Source organism: Schistocerca cancellata, chromosome 3, assembly GCF_023864275.1.
Source record: "Schistocerca cancellata isolate TAMUIC-IGC-003103 chromosome 3, iqSchCanc2.1, whole genome shotgun sequence".
Taxonomy (NCBI): Eukaryota; Metazoa; Arthropoda; class Insecta; order Orthoptera; family Acrididae; genus Schistocerca; species Schistocerca cancellata.
Window position 1 is genome coordinate 211,197,782 of NC_064628.1, and position 24,069 is coordinate 211,221,850.

General features: G+C 37.9%; 1 protein-coding gene across 1 annotated transcript in view; it reads left to right on the forward strand.

The window, feature by feature from the left end:
- LOC126174834 (E3 ubiquitin-protein ligase TRAIP) overlaps positions 1-24,069 on the forward strand; it is a 224,806-nt gene that overhangs the window by 85,225 nt on the left and 115,512 nt on the right. Inside the window, exons 4-5 of the mRNA XM_049921214.1 lie at positions 9,403-9,561; positions 9,649-9,762. Coding sequence (XP_049777171.1) covers positions 9,403-9,561; positions 9,649-9,762 — 273 coding nt within the window. The remainder of the gene's footprint in view (positions 1-9,402; positions 9,562-9,648; positions 9,763-24,069) is intronic.

Consider the following 24,069-nt stretch of genomic DNA (forward strand, 5'->3'; position numbering starts at 1 on the left):
ATGACAAAAGTCAGCTACAAGTGCTGTAACCAACCATTTTGCAACCATTTCAAAAGTGACTCACTGCTGCTTAACTGTGACTGTAGTCCTACAGGTGCAAGAGTTGAAGTGTGGTTTTGCAGTGGCACGTGAATAACTTTTTAATACTAAATTTTTGCAATACAATTCAAAATGACCATTTAATTGATTTCCTCCTCCTGCTTAACCTGTACTTAAAAATTCTTATCATATATTCCCCTTCCCCTTCCCCCCCCCCCCCTTTTTTTTAGTTAGCATTATTGAATAGCTTCCATCTCCTACAAAATAATAGGCAAAAACGTCTCACTGTACATTAATCTCATTAAGGATAGAACATCGAATCCTGCATGTGTTATCCAGTGTTTGACCCCCAAAGTGTGGAATACCTTTATTCTGCCGTCACAGTTACTTTCACCAGAACTGGTCTCAGTCATATTACATAATCCATCGCCATCACAACATGCTGTTTAAAACAGCTGAGTGGTACAATTCGACACTGAAGTATACTGACCACTAGTTGCTAAATTTTCAACTCTGCATGATCATAATCTATTGACCCAATAAAGCTCAGAATATTCCATAACTTACCACCCAACATTGATCAGTTCTTTTCCAGTTCACTCCTTTCAGCACAGATGTATGCAGTATATTCCATAGGGTACATACAAAAACATTTTTATGGTGTCAGCTACAGTGTGTCCATTAATGATTTCACCTCATGCAAAGCACAGTGAAAGTGAAGGAAATGTCAACCCTGTAGTCAAGGGCCTGTAAATGAAGAAAGTTTGCTGTGTTTGTTATTCATTTATATCGTAATTCTCTGGCATTTTATTTCTTCCTTTTCATTTCCTAGAGGTGTGGTCAAAATTTGCATTGCTTCAAAGAAAAGTGGATGCACATCTAGACTGTTTTTGTTTGCAACATGAAAATCAAACTTAATTAATGTGCATGTAAATTAAATCAGTGCTGTTATATGTCAGACTTCCGCTGCAGTATTACACTGTACTGAGGTGTCAGAAATCATCTATACTAAAATACTGTAGCACTATTTACCCATTCTATAAAAAAATTATAAAATTTACATCTTTCCGTCTATTTACAGCTCTTCTGGCTTTACAAATAGCTTACTGTTTATGTTTTTTTGAGTGGAAGAATGAAACCGATATCTTGGTTTTCTGATTCATCTATAATAATAATAATAATAATAATAATAATAATAATAATAATAACAGATTAAGTATGGAATAATCCAAGGAGACTCATTAAGTCCTTTCTGGTTCTGCCTTGTTCTGAACCCACTATCCAACATGCTAAATAATACAAATTATGGATACAATATTATGGAACATACCAACACAAAATCACACATTTGCTATACGTGGATGATCTAAAACTACTGGCAGCAACAAATCAACAACTCAACCAATTACTAAGGATAACAGAAGTATTCAGCAATGATATAAATATGGCTTTTGAAAAAGACAAATGTAAGAAAAATAGCATAGTCAAGGGAAAACACACTAAACAAGAAGATTACATATTGGATAACTACAGCGACTGCATAGAAGCGATGGAAAAAACAGATGCCTATAAATATCTAGAATACAGACAAAAAATAGGAATAGATAATACAAATATTACAGAAGAACTAAAAGAAAAATATAGACAAAGACTAACAAAATTACTGAAAACCGAATTGACAGCAAGAAACAAGACAAAAGCTATAAATACTTATGCTATACCAATATTAACCTACTCATTTGGAGTAGTGAAATGGAGTAACACAGATCTAGAAGCATTCAATACACTTACACGATCACAAAGCCACAAATATAGAATACATCACATACATTCAGCAACAGAAAGATTCACATTTAGCAGAAAGGAAGGAGAAAGGGGATTTATCGACATAAAAAAACCTACATTATGGACAGGTAGACAATTTAAGAAAATTCTTTCTAGAACGAGCAGAAACTAGCAAAATACACAAAGCAATCACTCATATAAATACATCGGCTACACCACTGCAATTTCATAACCACTTCTACAATCCTTTAGATCACATAACATCAACAGATACGAAGGAAGAAAATTGGAAATAGAAAACACCACATGGCAAGCACCCGTATCATCTAACCCAGCCACACATCGATCAAGACGCATCCAACAAATGGCTAAGAAAAGGCAATATGTACAATGAGACGGAGGGATTCATGATTGCAATACAGGATCAAACAATAAACACCAGATATTACAGCAAGCATATTATTAAAGATCCCAGTACCACAACAGATAAATGCAGACTTTGCAAACAACAAATAGAAACAGTAGATCACACCACAAGCGGATGTACAATACTAGCAAATACAGAATACCCCAGAAGACATGACAATGTAGCAAAAATAATACATCAACAACTTGCCGTACAACATAAACTAATAAAACAACACGTTCCCAAATACAAGTATACACCACAAAATGTACTGGAGAATGATGAATACAAATTATACTGGAACAAAACCATTATAACAGATAAAACAACACCACATAACAAACCTGACATCATACTCACCAATAAAAATAAGAAATTAACACAACTAATCGAAATATCCACATCCAATACAACAAATATACAGAAGAAAACAGGAGAAAAAATTGAAAAATACATCCATCTGGCTGAGGAAGTCAAAGACATATGGCATCAGGATAAAGTTGACATTATACCAATTATACCATCAACTGCAGGAGTCATTCCACACAATATCCACCAGTACATCAACGCAATACATCTGCATCCAAACTTATATATACAACTACAGAAATCTGTAATTATTGATACAAGTTCAATTACCCGATAGTTCCTAAATGCAATGTAACATATACCATACAGTTAAAAGGAAGTCACGCTTGATCAAGGTCCATGTCACTTCCCATTTTTAACCAGACATAATGTCTGAGAAAGGAAAGAATAAGAATAATAATGATGATGCTGATGATGATGATGATGATGATGATACAATACACACGTATCTCAGAGACTGAATCTCTACTTGATACATTGAGTGTAACAGAAACAAAGTTGAACACGTAAAAACAAACAGTAGTATATATCCATCAGCTGCATCCCCCCACCCCTCTTCAATGGTGAAATTGCCATGCGGTTATTGTTTAAATTACTGTGGAGAATTTATGAGACTGGAGACTGTCATTATTCAGAAGCACATCACCCACACAATTCCAAAGATTATGCGATAACTACAGTTCAGGCATCCACCAAGTTGTTGACAGAAATAATATTCAGAAGAATGGAAAAGAAAACTGAGGTTCTGTTAAATGTTAATTATATGGTCCTGTCACATTAATGTGACCACCACCTATATTCATGTGTCAACAAGCAATAAACACTCACAGACGGCAGGTGGCAGCAGTCACAGTGGAGGGTGTATAAAGCTTGTTGGGGAGATGTGGAAAATTGCAATCATTGTCATAATACTGAAATGGAGTGATTTATCTGGTGTTCATTGGCTTTTGGACCAAGGCTGAAAGCATTTCAGAATACCATGATGGCAAAATGGCACTATCCAGACCAGCTCCGAGGCAACTTTGGTGCACTACGGGCCTTAGATGGCAGGGATGAATTACAACTGCCGAGATGTCTGCGGGTGAATAAACATGCAGCTGTTGAGCAACTGATTGCCCAAATGAACCAACTCCTCATGACCATTCAGTGAATGTTGCTGCTTATGGGCCTCTGCAGCAGGTGTCTGGTTCATACATCCATGCTGACTGCTGTTCATTGGCAAAGAATGGTAGAATTTTGCATGCCAAAACCTCAATTAGATGTCCAGTGAACGGCAACATATGGCTTTTTCAGATGAATCATGTTTTATGCTCCATTGGACAGATGACCATTGGCACGTATGGTGTGAAATGTCTGAAAACAAATCCCTGCAACAACCATTGGACGGATCCAGGCCAGAGGGCATTCCTTAAGTGATCTTGTCATTCTGGAGCTACAGTGGGTCAACACGAGTAGTCATCTATCCTTTTGGACCATGTCCACCTCTACATGCAGTTTGTTTCTCATCAGTAGAATGGCATCTAGCAGCAGGATGATGCAACATGTCACGCAGCTTGTATTATATGTGCATGGTTGATGAGTTCACCATATTTCTCTGGCCACCAAGCTTCCCATATTTAAACCCAATCAAGAATCTATGAGACCACCTCAATCGGGCTGTTTGCGCCATAGATCCTCAACCAGGAAACCTAATGGAGCTGGTCACGACATGGGAGTTGGCATGGCTCTGCATGCTTCTTAATACCTTCCAGAATCTCACTGACTCTCTTCCTGCAAATCTCACAGCAATCTGTACTGTAAAAGAGTAAAAGATAGTTATTCAGGCTTTTGGCAGGTTGTCTTTTTAATGCGAGGGAAAAGCGTAGTTTGGCTTTAGGAAATGCAAAGGTGCCAGAGGGGCAGTTCTGGTGTTGCAGCTGATAATGGAGGCAGGATATGAGAAAGATAAATACATATTCATAGGATTTGTGAACTTACAAGTGTTGGACAATGAAAAATAATACAAGATGTTCGAAATTCTCAGGAAAATAGGTATAATATACAGGGAAAGACAAGATTATACAGTTTGTACGAACACCAAGAGGGCGCAGTGAGAATGGAAGAACAAGAAGTAGTGCTCAGAATTGAATGAAAGGTTCAAGGGTAAGTTTAAAATTCAGGATGTAAGGGTATATATATATGCTAAGATTCACTGACAACATTGTTAGTTTTCAAAATTGGGGACGATGGCATGGAGGAATTCTGCTGCCATGCCTTGCGAGCTAAACAACACACAGCGATAAAGCAAGGATGATAGAGGTGGAGGAAGAAGAAGAAGAAGAAGAAGAAGAAGAAGCCTAGCCCAGACAAAGACTTAGTAGGTGAAATCTCTTACTATCAACCATAGGCAATAATTTGAGGAAGACATTGTTAGGATGTACATTTAGAGCACAGCATTGTATGGAAGTGAATCATGCATTGTGTGAAAACTGGGAAAAGAGGAAAATTGAAGTGTTGGCGAAGTGCTGTTACAGAAGGAGACTAAAAATTAAGCAGGCTGCTAAGATGAGAAATTATGAGATTCTCAGCGGGATCAGTGAGGAAAGGAATGTGATTAGCAGAAGGGGCAGGATGACAAGACATCTCTTAAGATATCAAGGAATGACTTCCATGGTACTAGAGAGAACACACAGTTGTGTATGTACCGATGTTATGTTCATGAATGAATCTTGAAACTCGAACAGCCTTCCTGAACTAGGAATAACTTTACATATTATGCTGTATTCACAACACAACCAGATGGAGGAGCCAAAAATCCACAGTCTACATCCTTCCTTTATGTTACCACTATTATGACAGCATTATTTTAGTTCAGTTGCAGTAACACATTTAATTTTTTGTGTTAAACAGGTCCTTGTTGCTTTGTTCTTATTGTCCAGTCTTCTCTGTCCATGTGTTTTATAAGTACATAATAAGACATCAAACTTTTCCATACCTCTACTCATTATACAAACAGCTACGTATTATAAAACTTCCTGGCAGATTAAAACTGTGTGCCAGGCCGAGACTCAAACTCGGGACCTTTGCCTTTCGCGGGCAAGTGCTCTACCATCTGAGCTACCCAAGCACGACTCACACCCCGTCCTCACAGCCTCACTTCTGCCAGTACCTCATCTCCTACCTTCCAAACTTTACAGAAGTTCTCCTGCGATGCAATGTTCTCAGGGGTGTGAGTTGTGCTTGGGTAGCTCAGATGGTAGAGCACTTGCCCGCGAAAGGCAAAGGTCCCGAGTTTGAGTTTCGGTCCGGCACACAGTTTTAATCTGCCAGGAAGTTTCATATCAGTGCACACTCCGCCGCAGAGTGAAAATCTCATTCTAGCTACATATTATGTTCAAAGAATTAAGATGCCCTAAGTATTGCCATATAAAATGAACAAAAAAGAATGTGATAGTCTGAAATTGCAAGGACAGTGTACTCCCAATTATTCATGTGCAGATTATCTGGTTTGCAGATTATTCGTATATCTAAAAAAAGAAAAGGCACACCCATCTCGTACACAAGGAGTGACAGCACGGGTTGCTGGCCACAAGGAGCAGCAGTGGATGCTAAGCGAAACCAGCAGCAGAAGACGACTGTGCCGAAGCATATCTGGAAGTGCGCAGACGTCGGCCACTGCCACTGCCTCTATTACGCATCCAAGCGCGCACATTACCTGAATACATGTTTGAAAATATCTCTCTTATTAATGCTTTTGAGATTATTTGTGCATTTTCTCAACCGCATTACGTCAAACAATTAGGAGTATATTGTAATTTTGTGAACATTTCCACAACCTCATCAGAAGGTTTTGGTAGTATGCCCCCGTGCATAATCTGTTAGTGCAACACATAGTGACCCAACACACTTTACTCAAAGCCGGTTGGATCATCATCTCGTTCAGCATCAATACACATGTTCACAGCTTGCTTTGCTGCTTTGTCTTGGGTCATAGTGATGCATCCAGTACTCATCCGTGGTGACTGGGTGGCCAAAGAAGTCATTTGGATTGGGGACATACCTGCATTTCCACTGCTGCCTCAATTTGGTGAGCATTTTGAATGGGTGTGAGCAGTCACGAAGCCCAGCAGGTGGTGATTTTTATCGTGTTTAAAATGTTGTGCAAGACTGTAATAACTGATCCATGGCTGATTTTCACTTTTTCCGGCATTGTTTAGATTGTGATAAGCCAGTCTAAGAGCACCAAGACCTTCAATTCTGTTGAGATTCCTAGATTTTCTCAGAGAGAGTGTCTGCCATTTCATTTTTTGCCATATAGACTCGCTTCATCGCACTAAAAGTGTCTGCGCCACTTAACCACTGTGTCATATTATGGTAAATTTTTTTCTGAATGGTCCCACCAACTCAGCATAGATCATTGCAGTATTGCACCCACTGAAATGCAAAAATAAATAAAATAAAATAAAAATAAATCCGCACAAGACTCCACTTTCAGTAGTCTGTGCCTTTATTAAAAAAAAAAAAAAAAAAAAAAAAAAAAAAAAAAAAAAAAAAAAAAGAGAGAGAGAGCATTCTTCAGTACTGTGGTGAAGGGATTCCATTGTATACTGTGGACTCAAACATGTACCGGCAAATGAACAGAAAATTAACATAAATTTATTTTTTTGGCTGTGATAATTAAAGCTTTGACTACTATTCATAATTGCTGCTCAAGACTGGCTGTTTGTTTTTCTCCACAGATACCTGGCTGGTAGGCCGTACTTACACAAGAGGAAAAGCTCAAATGCTAGAAAGATCCTTTCGAGATGTTTAAAGTATTTCTGTGCCCCACATATAATTCACCTGCCGGAGAGTGGGGTCCATTTTTCCCTTTTTTTCCGTCCTGGGATTTCAATTTCATGCCACTTAAAATGTGTTCTTTTACATTTGCAGTATTTAAAAGTCACAACTTAAACACCTAGAATAAATTTTGCTTGAACCACAACAAACCAGTCATAGAAAATCACTTAACAAGTTTTAAACAGCAAATTTTATCATAGATTATTATCATCTCAACAAACTCAAAAGCATTGTCCATGGAGAAAACAATCAGTATCTTTATAAATACAATAACATTGTGGCTGTGATGATCTAATGGGTAGAGCACTAGACTCTGGCTATAGAGATCTCAGGTTCAATCTCATATAGCGGCAGGAAAATTTTCTTGTTACAGGCCCTTCGGGATGGCCCCAGGTCCACTCAGTTTGCTATCAGTTGAGTACAGGGAGTAAAAGGAGAGCCTGCCACCCTACCTCTCCTAGTGTCACAGTGAAGAATGGCTGCACACTACCTGCAATTAGGTCAAGTGCCCAGGCTGAGCCTTGTGCCACTGATTTTACATTTTTACACCAATATTAAATGCCAGTGGAGCTTGTACTTAAAGATGACAGATCCAAAAACTGTATGTAAGATCAGCTCATGGTGTGCTATGGAATGTGACAGATTAAGACTTCTTTTTTCTCTTACAAATACCATCTGTTATAAAACTACGTCTGTAGCATAGTGGTAACAGAGTGGACAATGTGGTTTAATTTTATTTATTTTCAATTACATGTCCCCCCCCCCCCCCCCCCCCTAGTGCTATTTTCCCTGAACTCAGGAGATGGAAACTTGCTCTTGCATCTTGCTACTGTCCTGGACCTTACTCCCATTAACAAACCCCTTCCCCTGTGTGTTATTTATATTTTTAATGTATGTTTTATTGGTTTTACATCCTCATTTTCTCAGACTTACTGTGTTTCTTTCATTTTTCCTCCATTTCCCCCCTTTTTTCTCTTTTCTGCCTTCTTTGTCTTTTTCTTCCTTCTACTTTTTTATTTTCATCTCTTCCTTTCAGTCCATCTTTACACACTTCTTACCATGTCCTTAAACCATTTCTGGGCTGAAGCTGACATAGTGCCTACCAGTTCACGATTTTTACACTCTAATTCTGTATTAACGTCCTCCTTCATTTGTGCTTTCCCCTTCAACTTTTCCTTCCTCTTTGTCTTTGCCTCCCTTCACCCACAGAGTGGGTAGGTGTTTCTCTCAGAACCTGGGGTCTGAGTGACCTACTCCTTCTTCCCAACGTACTCAGCTCAATCCCACTTTCCTTCGTGATGAGGGGGCCAATAATTTGAAAAGCAGGGAACAAGTTTTTCTACTTGCAATATGTCTGTCAGCAGTATTGGAATTTTGTCTATAGAAAGTAAATACTGGCTAGCATTTTGTCATTGCTGATTTTTCTTCTTCTTTTCACATTTCCTAATTCCAGTATTTTTCTATTTTCCTTCGTTTCTTCAGTTACTTCTGTCCACTTCTCATTTCCAGGAGTCTGTTTGTTTCCACCTTTTCTCACTCTGCTATTTTTTGTACTCCTGTTGCCACTGAACAGCAACAGTTGCTTTACAATTTGCTTAGCTTTTTGCATGCTCCATTTTCGTGTATCAAAGTTTATGAAGGTGTGGTGAACATTTCAGTCATCAGTCATTTTACAATACAAGAGGATCCAGAAACATGAAGGGAAATAATTTGCATCCCGTTTCTTGCTGGGAAAGTGAGTGCTTTGTTATTTTGTCAGAAAGTGTATTTTGGAATTCCAATATATTTAAGACTATAGTGGGTTATTACACTTACTAGATATCCAGCAGATGATCATTTCCTTTAAATAAATGAATGGGCCTTAAGGCTTCTCTTGTATAGCATGTCTGTGAGTGTGTATAGAGTATAACACTAAAGCATCCTGCAGCTCTCCTTTATTTTTTTATTGTATTGTTAAACTTGGTGTTGTCTTTTTCCCTCCAAAGAGAAGAACTACTGCAGGCTCAACAAAAATGCAAAAACTTAGAAAGAGATATTTTAACACTTAAAGAGCAAATAAAATTCATGCGTGATCAGACAAAGAATGCTGAGCAGGCTCAGAATGATGCTAAGCAACTGAAAAGACAATTGGAATTCTTCAAAAGGTACCACTTTCCATATTTTGTATTTATTATTGTTCAAACTAATGTTTCATTTAATATATTTTAATAAAATGATTATTATTTTAACAGTGTTGAGATGGTGGTTAAAGCTGCAGCAACAGAAGTAGATGAAATGCTGGGCAATTTTGATGGTACATTTGACTCCTTTAAAAGAATGAGTACTTATGTTTCAGTTCTCAAAAGGTGAGTGATGTATTTTTGTATGTTGCAGTGTGTAGGCTTTAGAGTTTAGCATACATTGTCATTACCCATCTCTGCATCCTTGCCTGTCAGTCCCAAATCTTGGCATACACATACTGCGAATATTTCAGTCCCAGGTTATGTTGGCAAGATATTAGGTGTCAAGCTGAGTGTTTTTACTTGCAGTCCTCAAAGAGTGAATCTATCCATGCAAATGAGTGATGAACTTGAGAATATTCTTGTATAGGTAGTGGCACATACTTTTAACATAACAGTAACATATGGTTGTGAGGCTATACGAAAAGAAATATTAAAACAGAAAAGAAAGAACCACCATAATGTTATATTCATAGATACATAAAATAAGGGGAAGGCAACCACTCACCTATAGCGGATTGATGGATGGAGCACAATAGCAAACAGCATACACACTTTGAGCACTAGCTCTTTTTCCAGTAACACACAGTAATAATGGCTCGTGAAACATGCTTTACCAGGCCTGTTCTACAGGAACAGATTAACTGTAATAGCCACTTGATTACTGAATTGAAAGAACGTTGCAACAAAATACAGACAGGGAAATGGAAATATTACATTCAGAACCTGTAGATTCTGTCACACAGTAGAAAATGCTGATAATAGGTTACAGGAAATTATTGGGCAGACAGCAAAGATTGTTAACCACACTAAAAGAATTTATAGTGAAGATAGTGGAGATAGAGATTGTAGGACCCACAATATTGATTTGAAGTAGAAATTTGAGAAATCTGAAAACAAAGGAGAATTAAAAGGGAGTACTGTGCTCTTGCCCAGAATGATAAGCAATGTGAACAAGTGGTGGAAGGAATTTTGCCTAGAAGGTGGAAGTCATCTATCCAGTAAGTTTCAGTGTTTCATGCCTGAAAAGGAAATATGCCCTGTAATCTTCTTACAAAAATTTGAAAATAGTTTTCCACCAAAGTGGAATGAGATAGTCCTTGATATGAGCGATTGGTATTGACAGTTCAGGCGGGCAGATGGCAGTGTTGCCGAATGTGGCTTACAGCACTCTGCACTTAGTCTCTTCTTGTATGCATTCTCTAGCAACAGAAACAAAAGCACTGATAACATGCAGGTTGTATTTGTACATGTGAATTTATTTACAGCACTTGTAATACATTCTCTCAAAAAACTGAAGAGAGCTATTTAGTATCTAATATGCTGTAATATCGGAAAGTTATTTGTCAAACCTCGCAGTATAAATGAAAACTATTTTCTCAAATCATTTAACATTAAAAGTTTTTGTTTCCATTGTTAAATATTAGCAACATTTATTGGTTCTACAATGAGCAACTGAATAATTTATCAGTATATTATAATCTGAAGATAGTACACTCAGTATGGTGATAGGTCAGTCGCGTGCTTACTCATTACATTCTTGAGTGTGTTGTAGTTATGCTAATGTAAAAACACCACTCTCATTACTGTCAGAATCTGATTTAAAATAGTCTTCTTCAGCACAGCTCGAACTATCACTGCTCACTATAATTAAATTGTGTATGCATTCTTCCACAACACCTTCATTTTTGGCTGCCTCTCTGATAGTACTTGTAGTACTGTTCACAATTTTTGTCCGTGTCTTGCTTGTCACTTGATTGATAGCTGCTACAAGATTTTCAACTTCATAGAGCATGAATTTTTTGTTGTTTGCAGCCATATAAATTTTTATTTCCGCAGCTGGTCCTAGCGGAGGTTCAAGTCCTCCCTTTGGGCATGGATATGTGTGTTTGTCCTTAGGATAATTTAGGTTAAGTAGTGTGTAAGCATAGGGACTAATGACCTTAGCAGTTAAGTCCCATAAGATTTCACACACATTTGAACTTTTTTTTTCCACCTACACCCCTTCAATGGAGTGACAATGGTATGGAGGAAGCTGAACAATTTTAAGCCTATGCCTTTTGGCATTCTCATCAATTACATACATACATAAGAAATTGTGGTTTCTTTTGTGCCACAATTTCGAGTAATTCTATGGAGAGTCTTCAAAGCAAAGGAATTCCAGAAATGGAAAGGTTTTGAGAAGCAATTTAAAGAGAAATATTGATCTGGGGGAGAATAGCAGAAAATAGCTCCAGATTTACTCTACACAAGCCACACAATGCTAAATGGGGTGGGTTCTGAAAGTATTTAGACTTGTATCTAACAAGGATGAAGTTCTGACATGAACCAATAAGTGAGAGCCATCTAATGAGAGAATTAATTGGTAGGATCCCCAACTATGTATGGGAAAAATGGTTGGAAAGAAGTGTTCCAGAGTCAGTTCAATATTGAATTATTGGGGACAGTTGTGAATATCCTTAATAAAGCTTGTAAGGAAGAGAAGTGGAAAAAGAATGGTCAGAACTCACAAGAGGAAAAGAATGGTCAGAACTCACAAGAGGAGACTAAACCTCACCAGGGTCTGACAGTAAGCAAAATAGTTACTGTTGTAAGTGAAGAAACAAAAACAAAGAGGTTCAAATATAGAGGAAGAAGAATAGCTGGAAGCAGATCTTGTGAAAGGGAAATATGCACAAATGGAATTCTTAAACCGAAGATATGGAAAACTATTTGGACGCCAAGAAAGAGGTGCTCCAAGAGACTGTACTGTGTAAAACAGGTCATAAGGTATATTGGAGAAATGCAAACTGCACAAAATGTCATGAAGAGCTGCCAGCTGTAGATCATAAAGATAACACTGATTTTTATAGTTTTGGAATCTGTACTAGCTCTAGTTTAGAATAACAGGGAAGGACTCTTGTAACTTCTGTAAGTCTTTTACGGACAGTCATTAAGAGAGTGGGGTTGTTAGTTGGCAGTGCGAAATACTAATGCAAAATATAATTTTATAGCTTTATGTTTCTCTAGTATTAAACAAAATTATGTCAAGGTTTTTCTAGTGTGATGAGAGAATAGAAGAAAATGCTTTACAGGACAAGTTAGAATCAAACCAGGGAAGTAGCTCCTCAGGTCACAACCAGTGATTGCTAATACTCAACTTGATTTTTCATTAAGTTAAGTGTTTGCAAATAGGAATACATTGTGATGGGTTGTAATTGTACTATTGGTATGTATATAGGTTAAACTTTATTCTAAGAAGGGGGCAGGGGTCTCATGCAAAAAACTTGCATATTGAGATGACTCTGCAAGCAGAACTGCCGTTGTGGGAAACCCAGTCACCTATCTGCCACAGATTAGATCTTTCTCGAACACAAAGTCTTCACAGAATCTCCAGATGGAAAATTTGATTAACCGTCTGAACTGGTGTAATGAACTCTAAATGCAGTATCCCCCTCCCATGATGTTGGACTTCACTCTTGACAAGTTTTTTCTGAGCAAGACAACATTGGCATATTCCATTGGCTTGATTGTTCTTTGCTTTTGGGGACATGAGAATCCCACCACGAAGTTAACTCTTTGCCTTACGATTTAAGTTCTGTTAGCGTGAGCCGTAAGTGCCTGCGAGGTACGGATGCACCTTACAATTCCCGGCGCTTACACACGCTAAGGCTGTGGTGCACTACGCTTGGTGGCGTCTGAAGTCGCGCAGACACCCTCAGGATTTGTAAGTGCGTGTCTGAGATACCAGTAACATGACATTTCTACAGGTATCGTAAATAATGACGATTAGTTGCCCATAGGAAACAAAACATTCATTGTCTCACAAACGTTTTATTTCCCTTTATAATCAAACATACATTGGTGAAATACATCTTAATAATAATATTCACAACAATGCAATGATCTAAAACTCTATAATATTTTGTTCAAAACATTCTGGGACCTTTTATGTTAGTATGTTGGCAAACATGTTTTCAAGTGCAACATCTTCACAATGACATGTACACGAATTTAATAGTCTTCTGGCACATGTAATGCAACCCTGCACTTTTTGCGTTCCCACATTATTTCGCTGTGTCGTTTATGCTTTCTGCACAGTACACAAGCTCTCGCAGGATTTACGTTTGATGGTGTTGGATCAATATGTTTGGGAAAGTGTGCCCAATGTTGCACATGTAGTCTTTGTGGTATATCACCAGATGCTAATCATCCCTTCTGATTATATTCCGGTAAAGCTGTAGTTTTCAACAATGTGAATCCTATATTCTGCGTAGCTCTGTTGTTTGCCGCAATGTATTTGGTAATACAAAATGTATGTGTTAAATAAAGCAACATCAAATAGGTAAAAGGATATCTTGCGGTATCCTTTCATACATTTTCTCGTCACTGGGAAGCATGCAAGCATCTGATTTTGGTGATCAATTCCAATCATGCCTGTATTGTATTCGACGACACATTTCAGTTTCCATGACTCATTGCGGAGAGGTGTGTCTGTGGCAATCATTTCTGCTATTGAATGTTTTGTGGAAAGCATGTAAACGTCTCGTATATCTTTCCATTTTAGTGCCAATATTCCATTACAACTCCTCACTGTATATTCTCCCTTCTTTAATTTTGCCTTCAGGAAGTATGTGAGCATATTTTTTCTTTTCGTGCACACTGTTCCAATCACATTAGTTTTATTGGTGAGGAGAGTTTTGAAAAGTTTTGGTGAAGAAAACCAGTTATCTAAATATAGAGTATTCCCTATGTGTAATACCGACTGTGATGGTTCTAGAACTACACTTTCAGAGGCACTACCACTAGCATCACATTTGTCACTACCAGTGTATATCTTAAAATCATACCAGTATCCTGAACTTGACTCACACAATTTATAAATTTTAATACCAAACCTCGCTCTTTTTGATGGGTTAAATCGTTTGAATGATAAGCGCCCCTTAAATTTCATTAATGATTCATCAATAGCAATATTTTCTTGCATTGTGTACACTTCCTTAAATTTCTGATTGAACATATCTATGACTGGCCCTAGTTTTTACAGCTTATCTGTGTTTGTTGGCTAAACTGTTACTCACTAGATGCAGAAATCGACTTATGTGCAGAAATCTCCTGAATAGCATCGTCTTCCTAAATATTGGCATTTCTATAACAGCCCTCCAAGACCAATATAACTGAATCGACGGTTTCCTTACTTCATCCGTGATTATACATAGCGCAATGTATATTTTTATTTCATTATAGCCCAATAGGAGACCACTTTTGGTCTGTTTTTTGTCTCTTCTGTTCATTGTTGAGTACGTCTTGTGCATATCTATTCGTCTCGGTTACGATGTTTTCCCAAAATGTACCATTAAATATTACATAGAAAACGTTTAATTCTCTTATGCTTGTACTCTTGTGCTGTAAAGCTGCTTCCTTTATTCAGAAAATTTCCGTATACATCCAGATTGTTGGTTCATTGTCTTCCTTTTTCCACATCCACGACTCTGATTGTTGCTGGTAGATTTGCTCTTCTTTGACAGTATCGCCTTCAATCACCAGCCGCTTACACCGTTTTCGTACAGGAGGTAAAACGTCACTACCATTGTCACTGCCACTGCCAAAATATCCTGCAAAATCATTGTTGGCTATGCCACCACATGTCTCCCTTTTCTCGTGAATATGTTTGCTACACGTCAGGAACATTGTGGAAGTATTTTTGTAACGTCTGCAGGTCCGAATGTGGCGAAGAACACTTCGTGTATGCCGTGTGTACTCAATCAGCTCCGCAATGTGTCAGAGATGTTCTGCTTACATTTGGCGCAGCTGACTGATGTCGTCTACACGACATGTGTTTGTTCAGCACGGTAAACGTACCACATCTCTGATACGTCTAGTTGATGTTTGGCCAGGTCGGCACACTACGTCTCTCAAACGACATTGTAAGCTAAGGGGTTAACCAGTAATTAAAAAATGTTTGAAATGAGAAAACCACTTTTACTTGAATTTTTACTATTGTACTTACATTGTAAGCTGTTTTCAATATCATAAGCAGAAAGCAAACTTTTACAGCCTACCTCTCTTTGCTTTTGCAAAAAGATAGGTGGGGAGTGGGAGAGAAACAGATACAGCAAAAAATTCACTATTTGAAAGACAAAACATTTCTCAGTGACCAGATGCAGTACTGAACTTGCAAGGAGTTGTACAACATACTTGCTGCTTGAAAAATGCATAATAAGCAAGCTATGACCAGAGCAGCTGCCTTTTGAGGAATTTTTGGATATCCCCTTGTATGTGAGATATGGATGTGGTGTAATGTATGTCTGCAGGAATAGCTTATAATTATGAGTGATATATGGTCAACAAGATATCATATTGTGTATTTGTTCAACAGCTCTACCGTTATTTGTCTGCTGCTGTGTACCACCAGCCAAATCAAACTCTTGATAAAGGATTATCAGCCAGTCACTTGCTACTTATTGCTGTCCTCTACAGTTACCAAGCGAGGTGGTGCAATGGTCAGCGCACTGGAATCGCATTTGGGAGGATGACGGTTCAAACCCGTGTCTGGCCATCCTGATTTAGGTTTTCTGTGATTTCTCTAAATCGCTTCAAGCAAATGCCGGGATGATTCCTATGAAAGGGAATGGCCAACTTCCTTCCACATCCTTCGCTAATCTGCTGGGACTAATGACCTCACTGTTTGGTCCCCTCCTTCCAAACCAACCTACCTCTACAGTTGTGTGAATTGCTCATCATTTCCATGTACAGAATCTGATGGTAATAAACATTAACTAAAGCATCTCTGAAATATCACAGGGATACAGGCATTCACTAGACCTTGTCTGAAGACTTGAAGGCGCCGAATTGGTGTTGTAAAGCCTTACAGACAGTAATTTATACTGTAGAGTGGTATACTCCCTCCTTGCTCTCCATTCTAAGCTTAGTATTCTGAATTTTTTACTCTGATATTGGCAGACTGCTCATGTAAATTGAACTGGTTCTCCATTTTCTCTGTGAAAGTGGTTTTTATTCTCAATTATAACATTGTAAACTGCCTTCGAGACAGGGGCAGCATGGTTTGGGTTAAGGTCATGTCTTCTTTCACATCCTGGGTCTGAGGAACCCCACAATGCTGTCTCCTTTGCCAGTTGCCCTGTCATCTCTCTTATACTCCGTTGTAGTTGCTTTTGGATGCTGTTCAGTTACTCCCTTTCATGCTTCGACTATAACTGACCGGGTGTGGGGTGGATATGGGAGAGATGGTCCCGTCGCATGCAGAGGCCCTGGTGTTACTCCCTTGGTTCAATTCACTTTCTGCTGTATTGTTTCTCCCACCTAGTTTTAATATTGATGGCCCAACTGGTGTCCATGACATTTTTAGCCTTCTCACTTTTACTGGTATGTATCTCCCAACTAAAAGGTGCTCTTTACTCTGTAAATGTCTTCGTCCTTAATCAAATTGGCTGGGGTTCAAATACTGGTGGGGTTTATCTTGCCCCAGATGAGCCCTGGGAGACACCCTCATCTTTTCTGATCTACTTACCAGCACCATCTCTATACTTCTATTTCTTTGTAAATTATTTCTGTCTTTGGCTTCAGTATTACCTTCAGTGCCTCGACTTTACCATTCTTTCATCATCCAGTCTTATTTCTGGCAGACATCACAAATCCAGATGAACTAAATCCTGATTGAGGTATTCATGATCTCACAGTTTAGTTCCTTAATCCCAATCAACCACACAGGCTCCAAAATTTGCCCTCTATTAAACACAAAAAAATTATATTCTTTCATCATATTGTTAGAGTTCAAGCTGTGCATAAACATTTTTTGATACAACACACTACACAAACGTGCAATAGTCTTTCATGTGTAAAAGACAATTTAATTGGAGGCAAAACAACCTTAAATACTATAATCCCTTCATCATAAAAATAAACCTGATGTAAACATTGCACTATGTATTCTTCAGCATTTGCTGTAACCTCATTGGATTTCAGTTTCACATGGGACTTTAGCCAAGCTGTCTTGAGTACTGACAAGTACGATAATAAGGGTACGTTTTGTGGTGTGCATTACGTGCACATCGACTTGGCGAAAATACGGGACAACAGCTTTACCTGCACTTGGACAGCACTGGCCGGTCAGCTGCTACAGCTAGCCTGCAGTGATGCGGCCAGCTGCAGCGCACACGTAAAAAGAGATGAGCATAGGAACAATACAGCTTCGAATGTCATTTACTTTTTTGGACAGAGTGAAGTGATACACTGCAAATCTTCCACAATACGCTTCTTAGACAACTAGACCAAAACTGCAACACATTATCGTTTTTAGTTAACGTACTGTTGTAATTAATAACAAAAATTATGAAAATTCCTGACTAAACCACAGGGTAATTTTTCTGCGTGAGCTGTGTGTAAAGTAAGAGAGTATTGAAGAATTTCACCATATAGTTAAATATTGAAGGTATTACTTTCATCAGTAATCTCTTAGCTCCTTCCTTATCCAAATCCAAGAAATACATTTTAGTTCAGGATGTGTCACCTGCTACGTTGATAACGAGCCTATCAACAACAGAATCCACAAAGCCAACCAGGTGCAGCATTTTCTCTTCTTTTATGACGAGCCATTGTATACCCGTCGGCTGGCGTGGCCGAGCGGTCGAACAGCGGTTCTAGGCACTTCAGTCTGGAACCACGCGACCGTGACGGTTGCAGGTTCGAATCATGCCTCGGGCATGGATGTGTGTGATGTTATTAGGTTAGTTAGGTTTAAGTAGTTCTAAGTTCTAGGGGACTAGTGACCTCAGATGTTAAGTCCCATACTGCTCGGAGCCATTTCCGTTGTATACCCTGCCAGCGTTCAGAAGTGACATGTGAAAAAGCTGCGTGCGTTAGTTCCAGTACGTCTGGCACCTTTACAGTCTTGTTACTTCTCGGGCCAAATCGTGCAGCTTGGCTCCAGATCAGTTCTGTTGGGTTCATATTGTAATGGTACAGAGTAGCAAATGTAAAAATGCAGTATTTGTATGATGTGCTCGCTCGATGCTGTGAAAAAGATTATTTTTCATATTTATAAAATACTTATCTACCTCTGTGGTATAAAATAATGGACATAGTCCAAATAAAGAGGATTTGGTTTTTCATTTTTGCCTTAAAAATTAAATTGTTATATTTTCTTAATTTAAACAACTTTTATGAACAATCTTTCATAAAACATTGATAATTAAGAATTTGTATTTGAAATGGAAACAGGAATTTTGCAGCCAATATATAATTAGAAACAAGATGATGTGCATTATTCATAAAAAATGATGAGTTATATAATTACGAGATGTAGGTACTTCAAATTGAACGAGGAGAAAAAAAAAAGAAAAAAAAAGATTCTAGGGAGATTTGAACTAAACGCAAGAATATTTACTTCTCAACTGCAGTATATACAGTCCTGGGAAAACTTCAAAGCCGATTATCTCTGTAAATTTATGAAAACTTTTTAACCATGTTCCATGCACGTGTTTCACTACTGAACAGAAAGCAGCCTCAGCCATTTTCATACTACAATCAAAGCACAATGCTGCAGAGGCTGTGACTGTACACGAGTTTTGAAATAAAAACTATATAGCTAAAGTGCGATTAAGAAAAATGTCAATGACTGTTATTACATTTGAATATCGTAAAGTTTCATATAATGTAACTTAGTAATAAGATATCTAATACCTAAGTAGGACCTACTTCCAAGAGCGTAACAACACCTGTGTACGTGTGCTGCGGCTTCTGATCAATCAATGCGTTTGTGTTTGTTTACATCAGGTTTATTCTTACGATGATCGCATTATACATGCATTGAACAAAGTTCACAAGATGTCTCTTTATAAAGAACTAAAAATTTAAATCCACTATATGAAATGACCGATGGGAAGGCTGTGGCTACTCTGTTGTCTGCAGCAATAGCCAGCTTTCTTATGGAGCGTTTTGAGGACTGCACATTAAATCCGATTTTATTTGCTAATCTTCAGTTTCTTCATACAGTGACAACATGTCTATGGTCCAGCCACATAGCACTGAAGCTCTTGAGACTTTTCTTGATAAAATGAACAGCATGTACACAAGCATTTGGTTCTTTGTTGAACAGAAAGAGTTGGAAAGAAACCGTTTTTAGTTGTTTTTGTAGAAAAAAATTATATGAGCAGTTTGACCAATCTGTATACTGCAAGCCGTCACACATTGATTTATAACTCAACATCATCATCTAGTCCACAACGGTTTCTGACAAGGACCACTTCGATTCCAAGATGAAGCATGTAAAGTACATTTTCTTAAAGAATGTCTACAGAGTCCGAGATATACACACAGGTGACAGAAGTCATGGGTTTCCTCGTAATGTCATGTCAAACATCATTTTACCCGGCTTAGCACAACAACTCAATGTGGCATGGTGTCAACAAGTTGTTGGAAGTCCCCCGTCTTCAGTTGGTTTGGTAGGACTTAATCCATTCTAATACAATGCCCGTAATTCCATATTTTCCAGTTTACACAGTAGCAGTTGTTCAGACTATGAAAGGCCTTTGGTAGGTCACAAAAAATCTTGTGGCATGCAGTGAGTCGTCTAGAGGAGCTAATTTTTCTACAAAATGGTTTATAGCAGATACTGTGTTTTTGCCTTTTTGATATCCATCCTGATTTTCTGAGATTATTTTAAATATTTCTATGAAATTTTGAATTTGTTTTGTGACAACCTTTTCAAATATTTTTGATAGCGATGGAAGGAGAGTGACTGGTCAGTAATTTCCAATGTGTTCTTATGTGCATTAACTTCTGCGTACTTGCATTTCTGGAAAATTACCATCTTGAAAGAACTGGTTAATTGTTATAGATAGTGACTCTGCAATTATCTTAAATACAGTTTTTAACACTTTTGTTGGTATCCCATCCCATCCTGCTGATGTTTTACTTTTTAATGATAATATTACATTTTCTATATCTATTACAGTAGTTCTGCTGAATGTGCTAGAAAAGTTCTTCTTCAAATCACACAGAGTTAAAGAAGCTTAAGTTCCCTGGGTAATTTTCTACAATTATGTTTTATTTGCTCACATTTGTAAATATCTCATTAAATAATTCTAAAATTTGAGCAGGATTTGCAATAGTTTTGTTATATATCTTGATTTCAGAAATATCATAGCCTATAGCTGTGGCACCTGTTTCAGCTTTGATTACACACTATAAAGCCTATGCTTTTTTTTTTTTTTTCACCACTCAAAATAAGTCTATTATTTGTCAGTTCTTTTGCTGCCTTTACAACTTTTTAAAAGTATTTTTTGTAATTTTTTGCGTAGGTAGCAAAATCAGGACTTCTGTTATGTTTTAGTAGCTGTCTTTTTCTTGCATTAGAGGTTTTTATTCCTTTAGTTACCCACTTTACTTTTATTTCTTACTTTTTTATGATGTGCAGTAAGTGAGGCAGTTTAACTAAAAACATGAGTAGAGTTTTCCAAGAAAGTAGTAAAATTTTCTGAATATGAAATACTATGAACTGTATGTAGCCCACACCACATTATTTAATCTGTCATGGAATAAGTCAATATTTTCTGTGCTGAACTAGCATTTGGTGTTGGTTTTTTTGGAGCAAGGTTCTACTGTCTTTGGTAACTCCTAAATCGAAACAGAAATTATTTGCTTCATTATAAATATAGTTGGTTACAAAATTATCTGTACATGTTGCTGGAATTTCGCTTACTCAAGTAAAATCAGTGAAATTAGCACTGAAACCTGATATTTGAATCATGTAAATGAATTTTGTTGGTTTCACTGGCTAAACCTGTGTCGAAATCAGCAGTTATTAAGACTTTCTCTTGATTTCTTTTTGAAATTTTTGCAACGGACACTGGAATTTTGACACTGTCTCGTTATTTCTGCATCTGCAATTCTATACACAGACAAAATTACAATATTTTGCCATAACTCTACACAGCAGCTTTCAAATATACAGTCTTCGTTAAGAGAATCAAAATCAAATCTTGCTGTATATTCCATTCATCTGTCCACAAGTGTGTACAATCCACATTTAGTTAAATTACTCCTACAAAAGCTGATGGGAACATAAAAATTAGTAATGTTATTTAAGATTTTGATACGATCTTTTGTAAGCCAATGTTCATTCAAGCATACAGCTGTGATATTTGGTATTTTTGACAAAATGGTTTGCAGGTCATTAAGGCTTGTTTCTCTGCCATTTGTATAGTTTGAACTTAGCCCAATTATGTTCAGTTACATTAAGAATGCATTGCTACTTTTTTTAATGTTCTTAATAGCATCTATTTTGAAGCTCTGTTTGTATATTTTCATTTCAACTCTGTTATTAATTTTTACACCCACATCTCTGCATACTAGTTTCCTTTACTAAGTATGATCTTACAAATATCACTGTTCATATTGCTGAATGTAGCCAAAACTAGCCTGTTTAGATGCTGCCCATCTTGTCCTAAACATTTATCAGTAAAAATTTTATTTGAGTGCACGAAAACTGCACCAAGTCTCTTGCACTGCTCTCTGATGTGATTTTTTATCCTTTCTATGTATTTGTCACTTACCAATCTTCTGTGCAGGATACTACTTACAATGAACTTTGATGCTGGGTACGTGTTTCTCGCCATCCAGATTAATTTCATGCTTTGTTTACGATCTCTTCTTCACTGATGTTTTGAAGCAAGGTCGTCCCCATATGGATGAGAACACCTTTATAGTTTTCACTGTGATTTACCCATGGGAGACTACTACCAGTCACAAAATTTTGTGGACTTACTTAAATTATTTAAGAAAGGTACAAACCTCATGATCTGGCGTTAGATATCCAGTGGAGAAAGAGGAGGATACCCTAATATGGGGAAATATTCCTTTCATTTGGGTGATTTGTTTAGTAACTTCATAGCTTCTTGGATCTTTTAAACCACTGTTTAAGGATCTGTGGCAACAGGGGATTAGCAGTGGGCATCTACATGACAGGGTGGAATGTGTTTTTCCCGGGGAGCCCCACCAGCAATGGCTGGGTACAGGTGTGGCACCCCAGGTTACCCGAACCAAGAACTGGTTTGCACTGCCAGACCTCTTCTGCCATAAACTCTGGGCGTACTTAACAGACATTGTTAGGCGCAGCTTTGGAATATTGTGTGTTTCGGAGAATGGGTGCCTTGACTCCACAGCCTGGACTATGAGGAAGGTATGTACCTCTGTAAAGAAACCTCAACCTCAAGGTGTGCTACTCTCTGATGCGGTGAATAGCCGTTGTGATAAAACAGTCGCTAGTGAGCAACATCTGGGGAATCTGCTCAGGCACGTGAGGCTCTGTCTGAGCCGACACTTGTTTCCTTAGCGGCTTGTAGGATACCTGTGGGGCAACTGAAATTCAAATCTCCTCCTGACGGGGAGGTGTTGCGTCAGGTAGTATCGACGCCAACCCAAAAAAGAGAGCTCGGTAGGTCAGTCTCTCTGAGTAGTAGTTTCAGAATTAAAGTAACAGGTCTCTTGTTTGCCATAGCACTTTTATTGTTGTTAAGAGAGTGGGGGCTGAAAGCAATGGGAAACTACAGCTGTAATTTTTCCCGAGAGCGTGCAGCTTTACAGTATGATTAAATGAAGATGGTGTCCTCTTGGCTTAAATATTCGGGAGGTAAAATAGTCCCCCATTGAGATTTCCGAATGGGGACTACTCAGGAGGACACCGTTATCAGGAGAAAGAAAACTGGCGTTCTACGTATCGGAGCATGGAATGTCAGATCCCTTAAAGGGGCAGGTAGGCTAGAAAATTTAATAAGAGAAATGGATAGGTTAAAGTTAGATATTGTGGAAATTAGTGAAGTTCAGTGGCAGGAGGAACACGACTTTTGGTCAGGTGACTACAGGGTTATAAATACAAAATCAAATAGGGGTAATGCAGGAATAAGTTTAATAATAAATAAAAAAATAGGAGTGGGGATAAGCTACTATGAACAGCATAGTGAACGCATTATTGTAGCCAAGATAGATGCGAAGCCCACGCCTACCACAGTAGTACAAGTTTATATGCCAACTACCTCAGCTGATGATGAAGAGATTGAAGAAATGTATGATACGATAAAAGAAGTTATTCAGATAGTTACAGGAAACAAAAATTTAATAGTCTGGGTAACTGGAATTCAATAATAGGGAAAGGAAGAAAAGGAAAAGTACTAGGTGAATATGGACTGGGTAAGGAATGGAAGTAGTCCAGTGAAACTGTAAGAAAAAAAGCCTTTACCTTGCAAATGGTGGGGTGGAAGAGTTTATTTTTTTAACTCGTTCATATTGTTGGAAAGGTTAGAAAAGCAAGTTTTGCCAACAAAATTTCTCTTGGAAAAACTTTCTGCAGTCAAAAAACTTCGAAAATTTCGGACTTTTTTCAGTTTTTTCATAATATTTCAGTTTCATTTGCTCCTATCGCTTTGATGTCTATTT